The 19,395-nt window shown below is 37.9% G+C and overlaps 1 protein-coding gene across 5 annotated transcripts; it reads right to left on the bottom strand.

Moving 5' to 3' along the window:
• Window positions 1-1,041: 1,041 nt before the first annotated feature.
• LOC127516155 (calcium/calmodulin-dependent protein kinase type 1D-like) lies at window positions 1,042-15,430 on the bottom strand. 5 transcript variants are annotated; one of them, XM_051900522.1, is made up of 11 exons: window positions 15,291-15,430; window positions 13,994-14,244; window positions 12,924-13,061; window positions 11,863-11,929; window positions 11,631-11,734; window positions 8,773-8,856; window positions 7,654-7,715; window positions 3,875-3,961; window positions 3,714-3,768; window positions 2,482-2,670; window positions 1,042-2,307 (listed from the first exon to the last, which is right to left on the bottom strand). In XM_051900522.1, exons 3-11 carry the CDS (start codon window positions 13,047-13,049, stop codon window positions 1,429-1,431), a joined length of 1,653 nt encoding a protein of 550 aa, XP_051756482.1. In that variant the 5' UTR covers window positions 13,050-13,061; window positions 13,994-14,244; window positions 15,291-15,430; the 3' UTR covers window positions 1,042-1,428. The 5 variants fall into 5 exon arrangements, with proteins under 5 accessions (XP_051756482.1, XP_051756483.1, XP_051756484.1 ...); XM_051900523.1 differs by having other exon boundaries at window positions 13,994-14,128; window positions 15,291-15,400; XM_051900524.1 differs by lacking the exon at window positions 15,291-15,430 and adding an exon at window positions 14,280-15,217 and having other exon boundaries at window positions 13,994-14,128.
• Between the last annotated feature and the right edge of the window lie 3,965 nt (window positions 15,431-19,395).

The following is a 19,395-nucleotide window of genomic DNA, read 5'->3' as shown; positions in this document are numbered from 1 at the left end:
CATGAAATAATGTACACTTATTGATGTGTTTATTTTTGTTTGCAGTATTTTATAGTAGCCTATTTAATGATTATGAACACGCATGACAAACCAATTATACAATCGATGAAACTACAAAGCTGGCATGGAGGCATGTATGATTATAAAATAAAATCATTATGATTGTTATTGTTATTAACATTATTTTATAATGTAAGTAACATGTAGGTTAAAACAGTTTTATCGCGTGTCGAGCCGTTTCTGCGACAGCTCCAGCTCTCCGACGCACAGAGTAGGTTAGAGGTCTGCATTCCGGTGGCTCTCCCGCGGGACCGGATAAGATTTCTTGCTGCGCGGGATTAAATTTTGAATGAAAGGTGGATTGCGGTCGGTAATTATAGTGTACTATAGGCGGGAGCGGGCAGTCTGACAATAACCCGGTCGCTCCCGAGAGCGAGATGCTCTGACATCAGCGCATCTGTGCTTGAACTTGAAGTGAACAAAACTTTCTGCAGTGGTGGCGTTCACACAGTCCCCAGTTCCCTGTCCCGAGAAACCTGGCAAGATATGTTCTTTGCATTAGAGGTCTGCGCGAGTGCACATTCAGAGATCATTTTTGTGATCGGATTTTGGAGGAGAGACGTTCTGAAATGGTCGTCAGTCAGCGTCTTATGGTCACCCAATTGCCCTGCTGCGCGGGCTCTACAGCCGGAACTGACTGATCTGACTCACCAGTTGTTTGATGGACTCGTAGAAAAAGGAGCGCAAGAGAAAATGACAGTAGCACGGAAAACAAGTTAACAGGCTTTTTCAGCTAAAACAGGCCTTTTCAACAGGTTAGCGAAGTGCTAACGCTAGCGAAATGCTAACGCATTGCGATAGTGATTTAGATTAAACGATTAAAAGCTAGCAACATCAAATTAATGTGATAGGCAATATTAGACAATATCAGATATATGGTGATGATAATATAAACAAGGAACTATAGTAAGAGATAAAAAAAAAAGGTATACAATTGGCCTATTAAAATATAGTGAATTGAATCAAAAGAAAATACCAATATTTGCATTTCTGTGATATATTTATTTCAGTATATGTCAAAGAAAATTACATTAAGCAGCCACTCGCATACAGAAAAACAGGAAAAGTTTTTGTTTTCTGATTTCCAAAACATCAAGGTAATAAAGGCCAGAAGTATTGATATACATTCTTAACACAATTAAATGAGTGCAGTAAGCTAAAATGCTTCCTTTATTGCTTATTAAAAATCTTCTCTGAGCGTTACTCAAACTAGTGATATTGATTCAGTAATTTCATCATGAAAGCCCAGAATATATTTTTATCTTCACATAACCTTTGCTACTTCTATAATCATTACATACATTACATATATCTATGATTGAAGAACATACTGAGAGTTACAAACCACCACCTCTCATACAGTAATTCTTAGTTGACAGTGTTTGGGTGCAATGCATCTCGTAGTGTATCCAAAATAGCTTGAAGCTCCTCTGTTGTCTGCTTGATTTTTGTCACAAATTTCATGGTCTCGGACTTCAGCTCTTCAGCTTGTTGAGTGTCTGTGGGCAGCAGATTTGTTGCGTCATTGTTATTTGATGTCTGGTCAGTAGACCCAGTGGATTGGTTGCTGGTGGATTCTGATTCTCGTTGACTCTCTCTTAAAGCATAATCTTGACGGATGTTGTGGATTTCTCTTGAGTCGAGAAAAACAAAGAAGACGTCAACCGCAACAAAAAGTGCAGATAAAACCCCTGTAGCTGCTTCAGCCACTCGAACGGCTCTTGCAGCCTGAGCTGCAACTTTCCCAACATTTGCAACTTGAATTACACGGAGAATCTCCGGAATTCCTCCCAGTCCTCGGCCAATTCGAACTCCAGCATTTGCCCCAGCTTGCGCATTGGAAAATGACTTGCTTGTGGAAAACTGGTTTTCTAAAGTTTCCATTGCTATTTGGATGTTTTGGATGCAGCAAACTGTGGACATAATTTTTTCTTGGAACTCTTTTATGATCATTTTGATCTTTTGTCGGTTTGTTCGCTGGTTAACCATGTTTGTTATGTTGCTCACACCAGCTGTTACTCCACCAGCTACTGCTGTACCGATTCCCACTCCTGTTACTACCAAAGACGCTCCAAAAGTGAATGGAGAGAGAATAAGTCCAACTATAGATGTGATTCCTCCAGCCAATCCTACAACACCTCCCGTGAGGCTGCCTACGGTTGTGTTGAAATGGACTCTTTCCAAATCATCAGCCAGGGCTCTCAGTTCCTCTAGTGTCCTATAAAGAGTCCTAATAGTTTTCATGTTCTGGAAAAAAAAGAGAGGCAAATTTCATCAAAGCAATTTTTTTGTTTGTTCATTGCTTCTTCTTCTTCTTTTTTTAATTTTTTTATTTTGTTTAGAAACAGTGCCAATATGTTTTTTTTTTTTTTTTTATAGCAAACTGAATGAACAATTAAATATTTTAATAAGGTAACTCACCTCTTCACAAAGATAATTAATGATGAAAGGTCTGGTCAAGATCTCACTGACAGACGGACGGCTCGCTGGATCAGCCTGAAGTGTGTCTGTTACCAGCTGACGAAGGTCATCAGAGAAGGTCTCAGGAAGAGCTTCATAGGAGGATGTGAGTATCTTTTTAACAGTCTCAACTGTGAGTACTGCAGGAAACTAAACGCGCGCGCACACACACACACACACACACACACACACACAAAGGGTATCAAGTTAGCCAAATCTTTTATTTATCAGTGAGCTCAAACAAAAACATCCAACCTGTATTCCCACTGAGAAAAAAAAACAAAAACACATTTGTAAATCAATGCAAAAAGAGATCAAGAGAGACCAGCCAGAATGTTTGAAAAGAAATAAAAAATAAAAAAATAAATAAATGTGGTTCATCCTAATCTTTCAAGGTTATAGTAGGAGCTAAGTCTAATACTTTAAGCTACTGAGTTGTTTGATCCCGGAGTAATTAGATTGACTCACTTTCTTGCTTTGATGTTACATTGTTTACTTCCTCCATAAGAAATGAGAAGACCATTCTTCCATTGCATCACCATACACCACCGTGCATGATGTCCAATTATATCCAATACATACATTAAAATGAAGTCTTACATGCGTTAATTTCTTTCATGCTGTTGCGGTCAAAAGCTTTTTGCCCTTCCAGGTCAAACACCTACCTAACAGCATTAGGAAGGCTACCTATATACACTGAAATCTCTAATGTTCACAGCGCCACTCAATGGTCAAAATGAGAATGACACATCACCTTTTTAAATACATTTGGGTTCCTACAGTTATCATACAAGTTGTGATCCAACATTTGGCCAAAATTTCAGTTTCAGGTGGAATAAACCAGGTGGGCTCAAAAACATCTTTGTCTGTGATGTTGCAAATGCAATATTCCAACAGTAAAGAAATGGGACAACCCTGACATGTTAAACAATGCAAGTAATTTACGTATTACTTTGGTTTGAAAATCTCTTGGTTGATGGTTGATTGTTTTGTCTCAGTGGGAATTTATGTCATGTTTTTTGCATGAGCCAACTTTTATGATTTTTCAAACTGGTTAACTAATCTATGCAATTTGTAGTTGATACTGCATTGGCATTCCTTAATACATTATATTAAATTTCCTGCAATATATTATACCATCATCATTTTAATCTGTTGACACTCTTTCAATCTGATGAAAGGAAAAATCTCACCGCACACTTCAGCATGCACAGCTCATAGATGACACATCCCAACCTCCATATGTCACTGTGAAAGTTAGTAAGCAGAGTTTAAGTATTCAGTTTGAAAACATAAAATTAAATACATATGTATTAATAGCAAGTCAATATTGCAATTTGAGGGTGTTTATTACGTTTTCTCATCATAAGGTTTGTCATTCAAAATCTCAGGTGCAACATAGGAAGAAGGTTTATTTCCTAATGTTTGCTCTTCAGTGAACCTGATAGAAATGGGAAGAAATGATACAGAATACAGATGATAAAGCACACATGTATATGAACTACAAGCTGGCCATAAAGTAAGTTTACAGTTCTCTTTTTGTAATTTTGTATTAACAGCCTGTTACCAAAATACTGTGAATGTATTTCATTTGAGCCCACTTATAAAGAATATAGCTTAATATAATTAAACTACAAGCCCATAATCAAATATAACCATCAACTTAACTTTAATATCTCAATTAACCATTAGCAATAGCGCACATGCCTATTTAGTATATTTAGTAAATCAGACTGTTAGTATAAAGGAGGTCAGCTAGTAAGAGGTTGCTTGATGTAAACTTAATTTATTTACGGTTTATAACTGTTAAATGATGCTTCATGGTGTGTCTTTTTTTATCTTATTGCTTTAATCCTCAGTTTTAAATGAACACTGCTCAGTGTGCACACACTACAGAGTGAAGCAGTGTTGAAGTTTATGAGATAATTCAATGATTAATCAAGTGATGATTGACCATTTGTGATGACATCTGCTGTCCACAACCAGAATCACACTGTCAAAAAAAAAAAAAAAAAAAAAAATGCATGGCAGCACAGGGTGCCAAACATTTACCAATAGTGGAAATAACAGTCAAAGACCATCAACTGAAGTAACATGTTTAGACTGAAAAAAAGAGAAGAGACGAGCAGAAACACAAGAACTACAACTAACTTCAGCCACAGCCTTAGATGAAATCAACTGAAGACATTTAATATCTCAAGATCTGATTAAACAACTCCACAAACAGCATTACCAGCTTCACTTATTACTGACTTTATTTCCATCATTTATCTACAGAAGCTCTTTTTTAGAATTAACAAAGGTTCCCTTTCGATACTACACTCGTACTGCATCGTTCGTCTTATTATACATAAGACAAGACGCATATGGGGAAAACTCCTTGTTTTCTCCGATTTCTGAAGCCTTATTCAATCACGTAGTGTTTGACCATTGGCCATTGTTTCGTGGAGTTAAAGTAAACGAACCGGGCCAATGGTGAGCGAGCCCACTCGAGCCCGCCAAAAGGGGCAGGGTATCGGGCTATATAAGCGGCCGTTTCACCATGGCAAATCGATTCATTCTCCTTCAGCGACGCGGATATCATCTCTTCGCTGAGACTACGAGACTTGAAGCCACCTTCAACTGCAAGCACCTGGAATTCGCCGCTGATCAGCTCGCCACTCTACAGCAGTTTGATCAGCTCGCCTCTCCCAGGCTAAGCTCCTGCAGGCCCTGGATTAGGCTGGTCACGACTCAGCCACCTTCAAAGAGCTACGCAGCGCCACAGACCTGGCCCTGCGTGCCACCAAGACCATGGCTCAGGCTATTGGGCGTTCGATGGCCAGCCTGGTGGTGCTGGAGCGCCACCTGTGGTTAACGCTGACCGAGATCAAGGACGCGGACAAAGCCTTGACCCGCCTGTCTCCCCCACTGGTCTCTTTGGTCCCGATGTTGATGGTTTTGCTGAGCGCTTCACAGCAGCACAGAAGTCGCAGCACTCTGCCGCGCCATCATTGGTTCATTTACTTTAACTCCACGAACCAATGGCCGTGCAGTTACACTGCGTGATTGAATAAGGCTTCAGAAATCGGAGAAAAAAGGAGTTTTCCCCATATGCGTCTTGTCTTATGTATAATAAGACGAACGACGCAGTACTCGTTCCATATCTAAGGGAACTGAGGTTACGTTAGTAACCGAGTATGTTTAGATGTTGATGATTTATGGTTTTGTTTGACATTACCATGATGGAGATCAGTGTTTACTTTAGTTGGGCTCTTGATCATCAACATCTAAACCTCTGTTAATTCTTACAAAGATCTTCTGTAGATGTCTGACAGAAATAAAGTCAATCTGGTTAGTAAAAATTGAAGCTGGTAATGCTGTTGGTGGAGTTGTTTAGTCAGATCTTGAGAGATTAAGAGCCCGTCCACACGGAGATGTGTTTAGCTGTATACGCAAAAAATTTGTATTGTATAGTTGTTGCGTCTAGGTGGAGCCAGCGTTTTGGGAGCCTGAAACTGTTATTTTTTGAAACCGGGACCCAGAGTGGATAAATCTGAAAATGACACCCTTGTGTTTTCGTGTGTACAGCCAATCTATATATTTTGTGAAACAATAATGTCATCAGCCCACAATTCAACCCTAGTCAGTAATCGTTACGTCATGTAACAGCAACAACAACAACAATAGAGGACTACATGCTTGTGTTCGTGCCGCAGAAGCTACTGAGCCTATTAGCTTTACTAAAGTAAAGCTTTATTTCTAAGCCTTACTAAAGTTTGTATACAGCGCGCAAGGTTTATGCGCATGTTCCAAGTCTTATTCTCCGTTTTTAGTGTATCTCTGTGGCAGAATTACAGTGCCACATATTGATCTGCCATGTATACTACATCGTTTTGAGTCGGTTTCAGAGGTTTTGTGTGTACACAGATATTCCTTGAGTCGAGGGGGAAAAAAAGATTGGATAGGGAAAGCTCTGGCTTCGTGTGGATGTGGCCTTAATGTCTTTTATCTTCAGTTGATTTCATCTAAAGCTGTGTCTGGAAGTCGGTTGTAGTTCTTGTGTTTCTCTTTCCTTCAGTGATTCTGCTTGTTGTCATCAGCTGTCTTCAATGATCGAACAATCATCACTCAGTGACATTTACCTTTATTTAAAAGTTGGAGTAAGAAGCTTTTCAAAAACACTGTTTGGAAGTTAGTTGGGCGACACCAACAACAAACGTGTAACCAATCAGCATTAGGGGGTGTATGACGGTCGAGTAGACAGAACGAGCAAGAGGGAGATTTGAAGAAAGACTGCAGAACGAGAGATGAGACACAATACAAAAGAGATCAAAAGAATATCACTGGAATGAAGGTTTATGACTGGGCAAGTGCGTTAGGACCGCCTTTATATTAGAAAAGCTTTCCAGCGCTGGAGAGAGCTAAGCAGGAAGGCCTGAAAACAGATGTGGAGGCTGCTTTGATTCCGCTTCACATGTGAGTAACACTGGGTTTTGATTATTTGGAGCTGCTGTGCTGTTGGCGACTAACAACGAACACTTGTTTGTATTTACACTTGTGTACTGTACGTTCATTTTTTGTGCTTCCTTGTCGTTCGTTCATCATCTGCACTCTATTTTTTGTGAAGAATTATTTTGCTGCACGTCAGCTGTGATAAACAGACATCCACTCGCATTGCGTGTGTAACAGAGGCCAGATAGTGAGAGTCGTGCAGGTAAACTACCGCTAGAGAATGACATTGGTAGTGCATTCACCTCGCCTGCCGCAGCGATCAGGCCAGGGTTCGAGACCGACTTGGAGCAGGGTGGTTAGGATTGGAGGGTGAGTTTTGGAGGCGGAGCAATGAAGAGAGGGTGGGTTTGTTTGGGTTGATTTTAAATATCAACAATGTCCAACTGCATTGTTGAAAAACTACTTACCCCACCTTTAAGAGAGAAGGCCTGTTTTTTTTTAATTGTCTAAAAGTCTGTATTTTTAAGGAAATTTAGAAGTTTTATATTAAAAAAAATATTGAAATCAGTGTTAAATTTTACTGCATTTTCTCTATAAAAAATACATATTTATATGTTTTACATTGTATGATGTATTTCTTGTATTATGTGTTGAAGAGTTCCTGACAAGTCATGTTTTATTCAAAGAAGCAAACAGTACCGTTGATGAATCACTCCAAACTCCCCAAGACGGATGGTTCCAAATTCAGTGAAGAATATGCTCTGCCATAACAAAACATATATATTTTGTAAGTTTGGAGATGCTGGTAATGAGTAATGAGTGATAGAATTTTCTATAGGTGCTTTGACAATCTATTTTATTCTCATGCTTTTACAGTACACTGATAATTTTTTGCAATTTGATATTTTACCTTATTAATATTACCTTGCCTATATATTTTCTGCCAGCCAACATGTAGTGTGTGGAGTTTTAACAAATTAAGTTATTTTTTTTTTTTATTATTATTTTAAATAAAATCACTTGCCACAGCAGCCCTCATCCAGAGATCTCATTAATACCATCAACTAAATGACTCTTATACAACAAAATCATGTACAGTAATACAAATTTTGTTATTTGTGTCCATGTGTATTTTGTTCAGTTGTGTTCCCAGGACTCATATTTTGATTTATCATGGACTCTTACGTGTATTTTTTCCCCGTGGTTTATGCTGTGTTCACACCATGATGCTATTACCATAAATATGAGATGACAACACGTGATGCTGTACTCTGAGCTGAAATCTAATCTACAGCAGTCACACAGAACAAGTTGGAGCTCTCAGAAATTTGAGTTTACAAGCTGTAATTAGGAGTTCTGTGAGGATGTGAATGCTTTCTCATAATTATGTGAAGTCGTAATTTCATAATTATGGTAATGACAACATGGCGTAAACACACCTTTATTTTGTGTACTGCAGTTCTTGTTCAACTGTGCCTTTGATTCAGTTCGTCAGTTGTTGCCTCAGCATGACTTAGTGTGTTTGTCTGAGTTGTTGCCTTTACGGTTTCCATTGGATTGTTTTACGTCCTGGATTTCTTCTCGATTTCTCAACCACTCTTAATCACTGTGTATTGTATGCTGCTGCTTTAAATTCATAATAATTAGTCTTTACAAATCACACATAAGAATAAACAAGTGTTAAGCCAAATTAGATACATTTTCAGAGAACTTTAACTGGATTATAGGCTCCAGCACTCCACTGATACATTTATTTATACTCCACTGATCCCATATAGATGATATGTGTACTGTAGATTAACTGAATTAAATCTGTACCTCGGGCAGCAGGTTGTTATGCAGGATCCATTGATCATGCAGGTACTTTAAAGCCATGCATATTTTCACAATCCAGTCCAGAATCTGTAAATCAGTTAAATATGAATTTACAAATATTATTATGTTAAAGGGGCAGTATTTGATATTGACAACAAGTGGTTAAAATGATTCGTAATAGCACACACCTGTCTATATAAGGTCTAACGGCTGAAAATGCATATCAGAGAAGAAAAAACAAACAAACTGTGACCAACATATGGGGTATGAATACTATGAGATACATTCATGTTTTATTGGTATGTGGGAAACTGGTTGCCCAGGTGTTCTCTGACTTACCACTTAGGATGAACTTACATCATATGCATGTCGGGTTTGGTTGCTTTAAAAGATCCTATCCACCTTATTCTACGGAGACCCTAAAGGGACGTGGTGGTGGAAAAAATTTGGGATGGGAGGGATTTTTTTATTTATTTTATTTATTTATTTATTTATTTATTTATTTATTTTTTCAAATCTTTTGCATTCCCCCGAGAAACTTTGCCTTCCCTTGAAAAACTTTTGCGTTCCCTCGCAAAGATTTTATCGTTCCCTTGCTGTGAGCTCGGACAAACACTTCCTGTTTTTGTCCCGCTGGCTGGCAGTAGTGTTTCAGTAATGCACACAAATAATGCGCGGCTCATAGAGTTTGAACTTGTTGGACTCAAATATAAAGAAATGCTGTCAGTGCTTATCTCAAGGAGTTCAGTACAGTTGGCAATATATTCACAGATTCGAACTTCCCGGATCAATAACTTGTGAGCTCAATTTTGTTAAAACACAAATGCAGCTATTTCCAGTAACCTAGACGAGCTACAACAGCCCAATTTTCCTCATACAACCTTTATAATATAAATTGGTCTCTATGAGCAGGCGGCGGAGAGAAGTCTGAAGGGACCGTCTGAAAAGTGCTAAACCCAAAACCCTTTTGCTCATTTTATATTATGAAAAATACTCAACTTCACTGTAACACACTGTACTGTCACCAAATTCAGTTCATACATCACTGCTCTCCTGCTCGTTATAGGCACTACAACACTTAGTTTGGCAAGTAGCACATGAAGGCCTTTACACAAATGATGTTGGTGCGCAGCTCACATACTTACAACAGCTTTTGCATGATAATTGCTTACTGAATTTGATGGCATTACAATTTATTTGATATTTTTACCAATAACAGTGAAGTTATTGATTTTGTTTCATAATAAATAATCATAAAAGTTATGCATTTTTTATTCAAACTAAGTGTTGTAGTGCCTATAACCAGCAGGAGAGCAGTGATGTATGAACTGAATATGGTGACAGTACAGTGTGCTACAGTGAAGTTATTAAATAGCCTATTTTTCATAATATAAAATGAGCAAAAGGGTTTTGGGTTTTACACTTTTCAGATGGTCCCAGACCAATTGTACCAATTTATGTATTATAAAGCACATTTGAGGAAAATTGGGTTGTTGTAGCAGTTAAGCACTGACTTTATTTTATTATTTTTGAGTCCAACAAGTTCAAACTCTATGAGCCGCGCATTATTTGTGTGCATTACTGAAACACTACTGCCAGCCAGCGGGACATTAAACATTAAGTGTTTGTCCGAGCTCACAACAGGTTTTGCAAGGGAACGATCTTTGTGAGGGAACGCAACGTTTCTCGGGGGAACGCAAAAGATTAAAAAATAAATAAATAAATAAAAAAAATCCTACCATCCCAAATTTTTTCCACCACCACGTCCCTTTAGGGGCTCCATATTATTCCGACGCCCATGATGTTTTGCGTGAATTAACTTCCGTTAAGCTGTAAACAATCGGTGAAAGACTCGGTACACAATAATAAGTTTTTCTTGTTTGTTTGTTTGTTTTTGTTTTAACTGGGTACAATGAGATGACATTATTCTACTCACCCTTCAACCATCAGACATTAAAAAGACATTTAAAAACTGTAAAAGCATCAACAAGGTACTTTCAAAAGACCATGAAAAAGCGCGATTCTTTCCACAGCAATAAAGGATGGGTTAAATTTCACTGTAGTAATATATATCTGTATTATGTTACATACGTTGTGTTAAATAAAAAATGTTCATTAACTTCAGCATTGTGTGATACTATTTTCATTTTTACAGATAATAAATTGTATTTACCTGTGAAAACAAACCTGGAAAGAGATGTGAGTATTTGAGGAGAAACACAAGAGATTCTTCATTTATTCCAGTGAATTATTAATGGGATACTGTAAATCAAGGGTACGTTTACACAACAACAATATGCTTAAAACGGATACGTTTTTCTTTCAAGTTTTCCACATACAGACAACACCATTGTCAAAATGATCCCCATTCACACAAATCCGTGAAAACGACTAAAAATTGAAATTATTTGTTTCAGTCTTTTTGAATGGAAGTTCCTCAAACCAGAAGTGCCACCCATAATTCAAAACGCAGTAGGCTCGTCAGGAATAAGGTGGATAGATCACGGTTTCTCAGTCGTGTTCTTGGAGGGTTAACACCTTACAGAGTTTTGCTTCAACCTGCTCTGGAAGTTTCTAGTAATCCTAATGACCTTGATTAGCTGATTCAGATTTTTACATTAGGGTTGAAGCTAGTTTAATAAATCATGCTAATGCTGTGAAGGACATCTCCGCTCCTGTAGAGCCAGTGTCCTGCAGATTTCAGCTCCAAAACAAAATCAAGCACACCTGTGTTTTTATTTTTAAGTAATCCTGAAGATTCTTCAAGTGTGATTGATTGGAGCTAAAATCAGTAAAAACCAGAAGCAGTTTCCAATACCTGTGCTAATGGGTAAAGTTTTACCATCAATCCACAATCATACCTCATTTTCAGAAAATGTAAAGTTTCCCTCCTTTTTGTTTTTGATTTTCTTAGCGAGGTCTCCACCCTCACAGTGCTCCATTACAAGATACGCACAGTCAGAATCTGAAAACAGTTTAATTACAGTTCAAAATCATTTAAAAATACTAATATTTAATAATTAACTGAGCCCTGAATGTAGCTAATGTAGATGAATATACATGAACAGAATTAATGTTGAATTTTCTCTCAACCTGTGATAATTTCTTTGTGATGGATGATGTGTGGATGATTGAGCTGGAGGAGGAATTCTGATTCTCCCTAAAAACAGACAGAAACTCATAGTGTCACATGCGCTTGCACTCCATACAATGCATGTTGTTTTGAAGCAGATTTACATTAAAGGGTTAGTTCACCCAAAAATTAAAATAATGTCATTTATTACTCACCCTCATGCTGTTCCACACCCGTAAGACCTTCGTTAATCTTCAGAACACTAATTAAGATATTTTTGTTGAAATCCGATGGCTCAGTGAGGCCTACATAGCCAGCAATGACATTTCCTCTCTCAAGATCCATTAATGTACTAAAAACATATTTAAATCAGTTCATGTGAGTACAGTGGTTCAATATTAATATTATAAAGCGACGAGAATATTTTTGGTGCGCCAAAAAAAAAAAAAATAACGACTTACTTAGTGATGGCCGATTTCAAAACACTGCTTCAGGAAGCTTCGGAGCGTTATGAATCTTTTGTGTCAAATCAGCGGTTCGGAGCGCCAAAGTCACGTGATTTCAGCAGTTTGGCGGTTTTGACACGTGATCCGAATCATGATTCGACACAAAAGATTCATAATGCTCTGAAGCTTCATGAAGCAGTGTTTTGAAATCAGCCATCACTAAATAAGTCGTTATTTTGTTTTTTTTGACGCACCAAAAATATTCTCATTGCTTTATAATATTAATATTGAACCACTGTACTCACATGAACTGATTTAAATATGTTTTTAGTACATTATTGGCTCTTGAGAGAGGAAATGTCATTGCTGGCTATGCAGGCCTCACTGAGCCATCGGATTTCAACAAAAATATCTTCATTTGTGTTCTGAAGATTAACGAAGGTCTTACGGGTGTGGAACGACATGAGGGTGAGTAATTAATGACATAATTTTCATTTTTAGGTGAACTATCCCTTTAATAAAGAGGCAAACCAGTTTATGTTGTAAAATTCATGTTTAATAATATGTGTGGCCTATAAGAATTTCTCTTTTTCTCCATTTAACTCTCAAATCTCATTATAATCAAACTAACTTACCTGGTTTGAGCTCAACTTTTTGATGACAAACTGATCACCACCTTCATTTTTCACGAGGATCTTGTTCTCCTTTTCACTCACTAGAGTGTAGCCACGGTCTTTTAGAGCTGACAGATTGCTCCCCATTGCTTACAATTTCTGCAAAGACAAATGTTTAAGAAGAGAATACAGTTGTGTATTTAAGCTAACCAACAATTTGTTTTTGTTTTTTTGGACTTTGTGCTTTTGTATTAAATATGCAAGGATTTAAGGGCAAATAATTAAGCAGATACTTTCAATATGAGCAATGGAATCAAGGCAATTCATTTAAAGAGCACTGGTGAGACCATTTATGTTTTTATTAAATCGTTTCCATAATTAACAACAATCTTTCTGAAATCAGACTTACTTTTTTGAAAAAAATATGATAAAAATGCAGTTCAATTATTTTAAGTAATTAATTTTTTTGGATTGATTTTCCTTACCTGAAAAATTAAAACATCTGGGAGCAAAACCCTGTGTGTTTCTGTCTTTAGAAATGGTTATTATTATCTTCAGTAATGTTATTTCTTTTAAGATTTCTGAGATCTATATTTGTTCACTGAATAGAAAGCAGTGGTTAAGTTTCACTTTGACAGATATTTGGGAGTGGCGAATACAGGTTTGTGGTTTTCAAAAAAAAAAAAAAAAAAAAAACGTGTTGTATAACAACATTCCTCTTTTGAAAGTAGTTTAGTATAAAAGATCTGTTAAATAAATGAAAGAATGAATGAATAAATAAGTGATTAAATGAATGAATGAATGCAGTTGTCAATGTTTTACTAAAAACACCCCAGTGCCATAGGATATTAAAACCTGTTCTTTTAAAAGTCAGCATTTTGATTTTTTTTTTTTTTTTTTCACTTATTAACAAAATTCTTTCAAGCAGATCAAAAAGTTAAATCAGTCACATAGTGGAAGCTCTGATACTGCTTCTGTCTGTTTAGCTGAATCGCAGCACATGTAAATAATAAACAGAGCAGCAGTTTAATTTTGAATGATTCTCCATCAGTAAACATCCATATGTAAACAATGTAATCAAGAATACTCACGTTTCAGTGAAACGCTGTTGCTTTGTTGACTTTGTTCTGTTGGTGACAATAATTTCAGATTTCTCCTCTTCTTTGAAAATTAATTTTCACAGTCCTTATTATTCCACAGAGAGGTTAAGATCTTCCCAGTAGAATCTGTAGATCAAAAACTACTTGACAAACATCTTCATCCGTCACTCAATTTTGGAATTGAGATGACAATATGTCAAGTTCAATGTCTCCTGATGTGTTGTATATATTATCCGTGTAATCTGTTTTGGAAATTAATATTGGTATTGCTATTTACCTGTTTCAGTGTTGTTATTTGCTTGTTTTTAAGCAAAGGCCATATATGCTTGAATGCTTGAATGATTATGAAATTAAGGTTAACAATAAGGAAGAATGTTGCATGTTGCAACCTAAAGCTGAGGTGAGCCAGACGAAGACTTCGGTGAAGAAGAGGAAGAGTGCTAGAAGAAGACAACAGCAGAGGCAACAGAGGAAGGACATATTCCAGTCCAAAGAAAGGACTGAAGGGCCAGGAAATGAGATCGCTAACCGTGAGACCTAGAGAGGGGTCTAGAGGGGCTACTGAGTTGAAAAAACTGTAGTAGGGGACATCCTAATATAGCAGGTAAAAAAGCCCAGAGAAAATCCAGTAATATCTTAATTCAAGCCTACACCTGGGGAGACTACCAGGTAAAAGAATGGGAGAAAAAGACCTTAAGGGCAGAGACTTTGGTCCAGGAGATAGAGCCAGGTCAGATACTTTTATGGTTACCAAGCTGAGATGGATTGCAAAGAGGAAATTTTCAGGAATCTAAAGTTGCTTTAGCAGTCATGCAGTGGGCCATAAAGTTAGGAAGTCACTATGAACAGGAAGTGGCTATCCAGTGCAAAACCTCAGAGTCAGAGGGCATTATGAGCAGTCAGGAACAATAAGAATTTTTAGAGGTTCTCCAAAATGGAATAGTGTGGCACATGTAGTACTAACAGACAGTAGTACACAGACATGTACAGAAAAACAATCTGGAGAAGAGACTAGATTGTTAATAAAAAATTTAATTAGAGAAGCTAACCACAGAGGTGATAAAGAAATACATATGTAGTCAATAGTGACAGGAAAATGTCTGGAGAGACTCGTAGCTGGAATAATAGAAATGTCCCAAGAAATTCAAATAACTATAAATCTTCTCATTAAAGAGAGAGATCAAGAAAAATAAATAAATAAATAAATAAATAAATAAACAGCAAAAAGAGAAGTTTGAAGAAATGCCAAGGCTAACAGAAAACATAAGTAAGTTAAAATCTACTGCACCTTGGGAGGAAGATCTTGAACCCCAAGAGGCAGAAGATCAAGGGTGACAAGAATGGCTGTCAGACTCTATTGAGCAAGACACAACAGAAGAAGAGACTGACAGTCAAAGTAGTGAGATATCAGATAATGATCATAGAGAAGTAAGGTTACGTAATAAGAGGGCAGGAAAGCTTGAGCTCAGGAGGGTGTAACATCAGATAAAGAACGATTGGCCTGAAGTAAACATCAAATGAGTAAAATACAAAAACCCAACCAGCAGAGAGAGAGAGAGGTAGATCATTAGAACGGAAGTGGGATCAAAAAATAACTGATGGACGCAGTCTAACGTATGGCCAAATGAGGTCAGTTAGTAGATACCCATCGGCCAAAAGCATAGCTAAGGCAGAAGGATGGTCAAAGTCTGGAAAACTGGCTATATTACAGGAAGATTATTCCTATATGAGGAAGGCAGTTGGAGAAATGGATAAAATGTTAAAAACACTTAAAAAAAAAAAAAAAAAAAAAAAAAAAATAGAGAGTTGCAGCGGGCATTACAGGAGCCAGAATCCGAGGATAGCGTAGACAGTGAGTCAGACACAGATGGAAGTGACAATTGGGAGGAGGAGCCCAGAGTACAGACGAGGAGAGTCAGGATTAGATCATCCACACCAATTCCAATGCACAGAACAAATCCTAAATATCTCACATTTAATTCCTTAAAAGAGCCAACTGAAGAACAAGTAGACTACCAGGCAAAATTATTAGAATTAAATTTAACAGAAGCAGTTAAACAGCAGGTAGAAAAAATAAAACAGGGCGAAGACCATAGTAGTTATGCAAACCGCATTATGAAAGCAGCGGAAGCTGCAAGACTTGACAAACATTCAACTACACGGTTAATTCACACTTGTATTGGCCATGCAATTACAGCCGAGGCCTTAGAAAAGTCCAGACAACTCACAGGTACAGAGGATAAGTCTGCCCAATGGAAAAACTATTTGATAGAAGCCCAAAAAGATGGTGTGCCAATTTTGAGTATGTGGCTTTCGATAGAAGCAGACATCCCTCATGAAGATAAAATCAGATTGTTACGAGAAGTGGGCACTGGGCAGAAGTTTACCTGGAGGACACACTTTAGCCACAATACTGAATAATGCTAGTAGTAAAGAAATTCAAAATACGTTAGCAGTATATGACCTTACTACACAGCACGTAAAGACCAAAAAAGTAAGACCTCAGAATAAATACAGAACAGAACAGAACAAGGAGTATATAAAGATTACCGTAGTAAACCCTTTAAACCTAAAACAGGAGAGCAGAAAAAATATAGTACTCAATTCCAGAGCAGACAGAGTGGGCCTAGCCCATCGAATAGGAATAATCAAAGCCCGAAAAACTGGGGAACAGGAAAACCCAGAATAATGAATAAAACAGTTACACCTGTTAAGAGTAACTATATTCCAGAGGAAAAATGGGCCCCAATGGCTCCAGAAGAAATAAAAAAATATTAGAAAAATTGGACAAATGGCGCTTATAACACAAAGAGAGTAAGAGGAAACAGGGTATTGAGCAATACTGTTTTTGAAAATGAACACAGATACACACAGAAGAAACAGGAAGCTAAAGACACAGCTGTAGTTTCTGCAAAATAGGATGAGGTTGGCCTACTGAAGAAGAATCTCTGTGATCCTCGTGTAAAAGAGTCAGACCAGTTGTTTTTGGATATATCAGGAATTAAATATTTGGTTGACATGGGGGCGGAGATATCAACAACAGTAGAGACTATAGGACAGACTGGAATTATCCATGTCCAATCATATGATGGTGAAGTAAAAGAGAAAAACTTAGGTTACAAACATGGCATAAAAATGATCTCAGGTGCTGAAAACTTGCTAGCAGCAAAAGACCTTAAGAAAATCTTAAGACTAAAAGAAGTGAATCAACAGGAAGAATTATCTAGAATAGAAAAAGGAATGATAGGATCAAAATTGGCAAAAGCAGAAATAATGGAAGCATTACGTAAAACCCCATTTGGAGAGAGTAAGAATGACTGTGGAAAGGTTAGTGAAAAATCTGCACATAAAATTGAAGGAAGAATACATAAACCTCAGAGACAATATCCTATTAACAAGAAAGGATGGGAAGAATTGACACAAACAATAAAGGAGCTTGAGGAGCAAGGGATGACACAAGAAATCAAAGGTGACGTAACTAATAGTCCGATACAATTAATCCCTTAACCAGATGCAACATTTAGATTAGTGACCAATTTCAAAGCATTGAATAGAGTGACAAAGCCAGACAGACGTTACTTAATTAATGCTAGAGACATGACAGAAAAAAAATAAGTCCGGAAAATACCTCTCCAAGATTGACCTAACAAACAGTTTTTGGTCAATACCGCTAGATAAAGAGAGCCAGGAAAAACTGCATTTACAGTAGGGAATAAACATTATGTATATCAGAGACTGCCACAAGTGTACATGAATTCCCCTGTTCATTTCCAGGCAACAATTATGGACATAATGCAGGGACTACAAGTAGAAATACAGTATATGTAGATGATATTCTTATTGTTTCAGAGAATGAGGAAGAACATGTAAAAGTGGTAAAGGAAGTACTGCAACAGATTGCAACATCAGGTTTAAAGCTAAACATAAAAAAAACACAATTGATGACAGATGTTTTGGAATTTTTAGGCTTTTGGATTACTGCAGGTAATAGAGGAGTTACCCAATTAATGAAAGAAAAAATGAACCATTTAAAAAAGCCAGAAACAGTAAGGGAGGATCAACAAATGATGGGATTGATGGGATATGTTCGTGACATTATTCCAGAATATAGTCAAATGTCAAAACCAATTTATTCCACTATAAAAGGGGGAATATTGAACTGGGGAAGTGCAGCAGATGAGTCATTGCAGAAAATAAAACAAGCAATTTTAAACTCGGGTCAACTCGAAGGGAGAGTAGATGACAAAAATCTGGAGACCTGTCAATAGATCCTATTGGATACCAGTTAAGGAATGAAGGAAGTAATATGCCAATAAGAATAATTACAGGAACATGGGAAAACGTCTCGGGTTACTTGTGTAACTCTGGTTCCCTGAATAGGGAACGAGACGCTACGTCATATGACGTTATGGGAACCTTCTGCGTGATTGCATCGTGAAGCACTCTTGTATCTAACCAATGATGAGACGAGACGTCAGAGGCAGGTGACGTCACGGACCAGGAAACTATAAAGCATACCCAGAACAAAGAACGCTAGCTTCTGGATTATGGCTGAAGCAAGACGCTCACAGGTATGCCAGGGATACGGCAACGCGACGTAGCATCTCGTTCCCTATTCAGGGAACCAGGGTTACACAAGTAACCCGAGATGTTCCCTTTCATGGGAACTGTCGACGCTACGTCATATGACGTTATGGGAACACTGTCCCAACTACGCCGTAGAACCAAGTACCTGTCTGTTATCTTGTAGACAGAACTGACGACCCCGGAGTGGAGCCTATATCCAGGTTACAAAACCTAATAAATGTGTGCTGGGATGACCATCCAGCTGAATCACATGTGTCATTAATGGATACTCCTGACATTAAGGCCTTTGAGGTCGCCATACCCCTAGTAGAGTGGACACGGACAGCTAATGGAGATGGCTGTCCGGCCGCCTCATTAGCAAGTGAGATAGCCTCGACCACCCACTTGCTCATTCTCTGCTTAGATGCTGGGCCTCCTTTCTTAGGAGACCCGTAACACACAAACAATTGATCTTTTTTACGCCACAGGGCAGCTCTGTGGACATATGCATCTAAAGCCCTCACTGGGCAGAGCAGATTGAGTTTCTCCTGATCCGAAGTCTCGAAGGGAGGAGGATAGAAGGCTTGGAGCACAATAGGACCTGGGACATTGGTGGGGACCTTCGGCACATAGCCAGGTCTAGCATGAAGGAATGCCTTCACCATTCCTGGGGCAAATTCCAGGTAAGATGGAGCAACTGAAAGTGCTTGTAAGTCTCCTATCCTTTTCAGGGAAGTGATAGCAAGTAAAAAGATAGATTTTAGAGTGAGGAACTTTTCTGGAACCTCCTCTAATGGTTCGAAGGGAGCCTCGGCTAACCCTTGCAA

The sequence above is a fragment of the Ctenopharyngodon idella genome, chromosome 7 (assembly GCF_019924925.1).
Source record: "Ctenopharyngodon idella isolate HZGC_01 chromosome 7, HZGC01, whole genome shotgun sequence".
Classification (NCBI taxonomy): domain Eukaryota; kingdom Metazoa; phylum Chordata; class Actinopteri; order Cypriniformes; family Xenocyprididae; genus Ctenopharyngodon; species Ctenopharyngodon idella.
This window is presented reverse-complemented; position numbering and strand designations above follow the sequence as displayed.

Excerpts from the sequence above, each read along its gene's own strand:
- LOC127516155 (XM_051900522.1), bottom strand. The coding sequence starts at position 13,049 with ATGGGGAGCAATCTGTCAGCTCTAAAAGACCGTGGCTACACTCTAGTG. Across the intron at positions 8,857-11,630 it reads TTACATTTTCTGAAAATGAG|ATTCTGGACTGGATTGTGAA; the intron begins GTATGATTGTGG and ends ACTGATTTACAG. Across the intron at positions 3,962-7,653 it reads TTTGGAGTGATTCATCAACG|GTTCACTGAAGAGCAAACAT; the intron begins GTACTGTTTGCT and ends CATTTCTATCAG.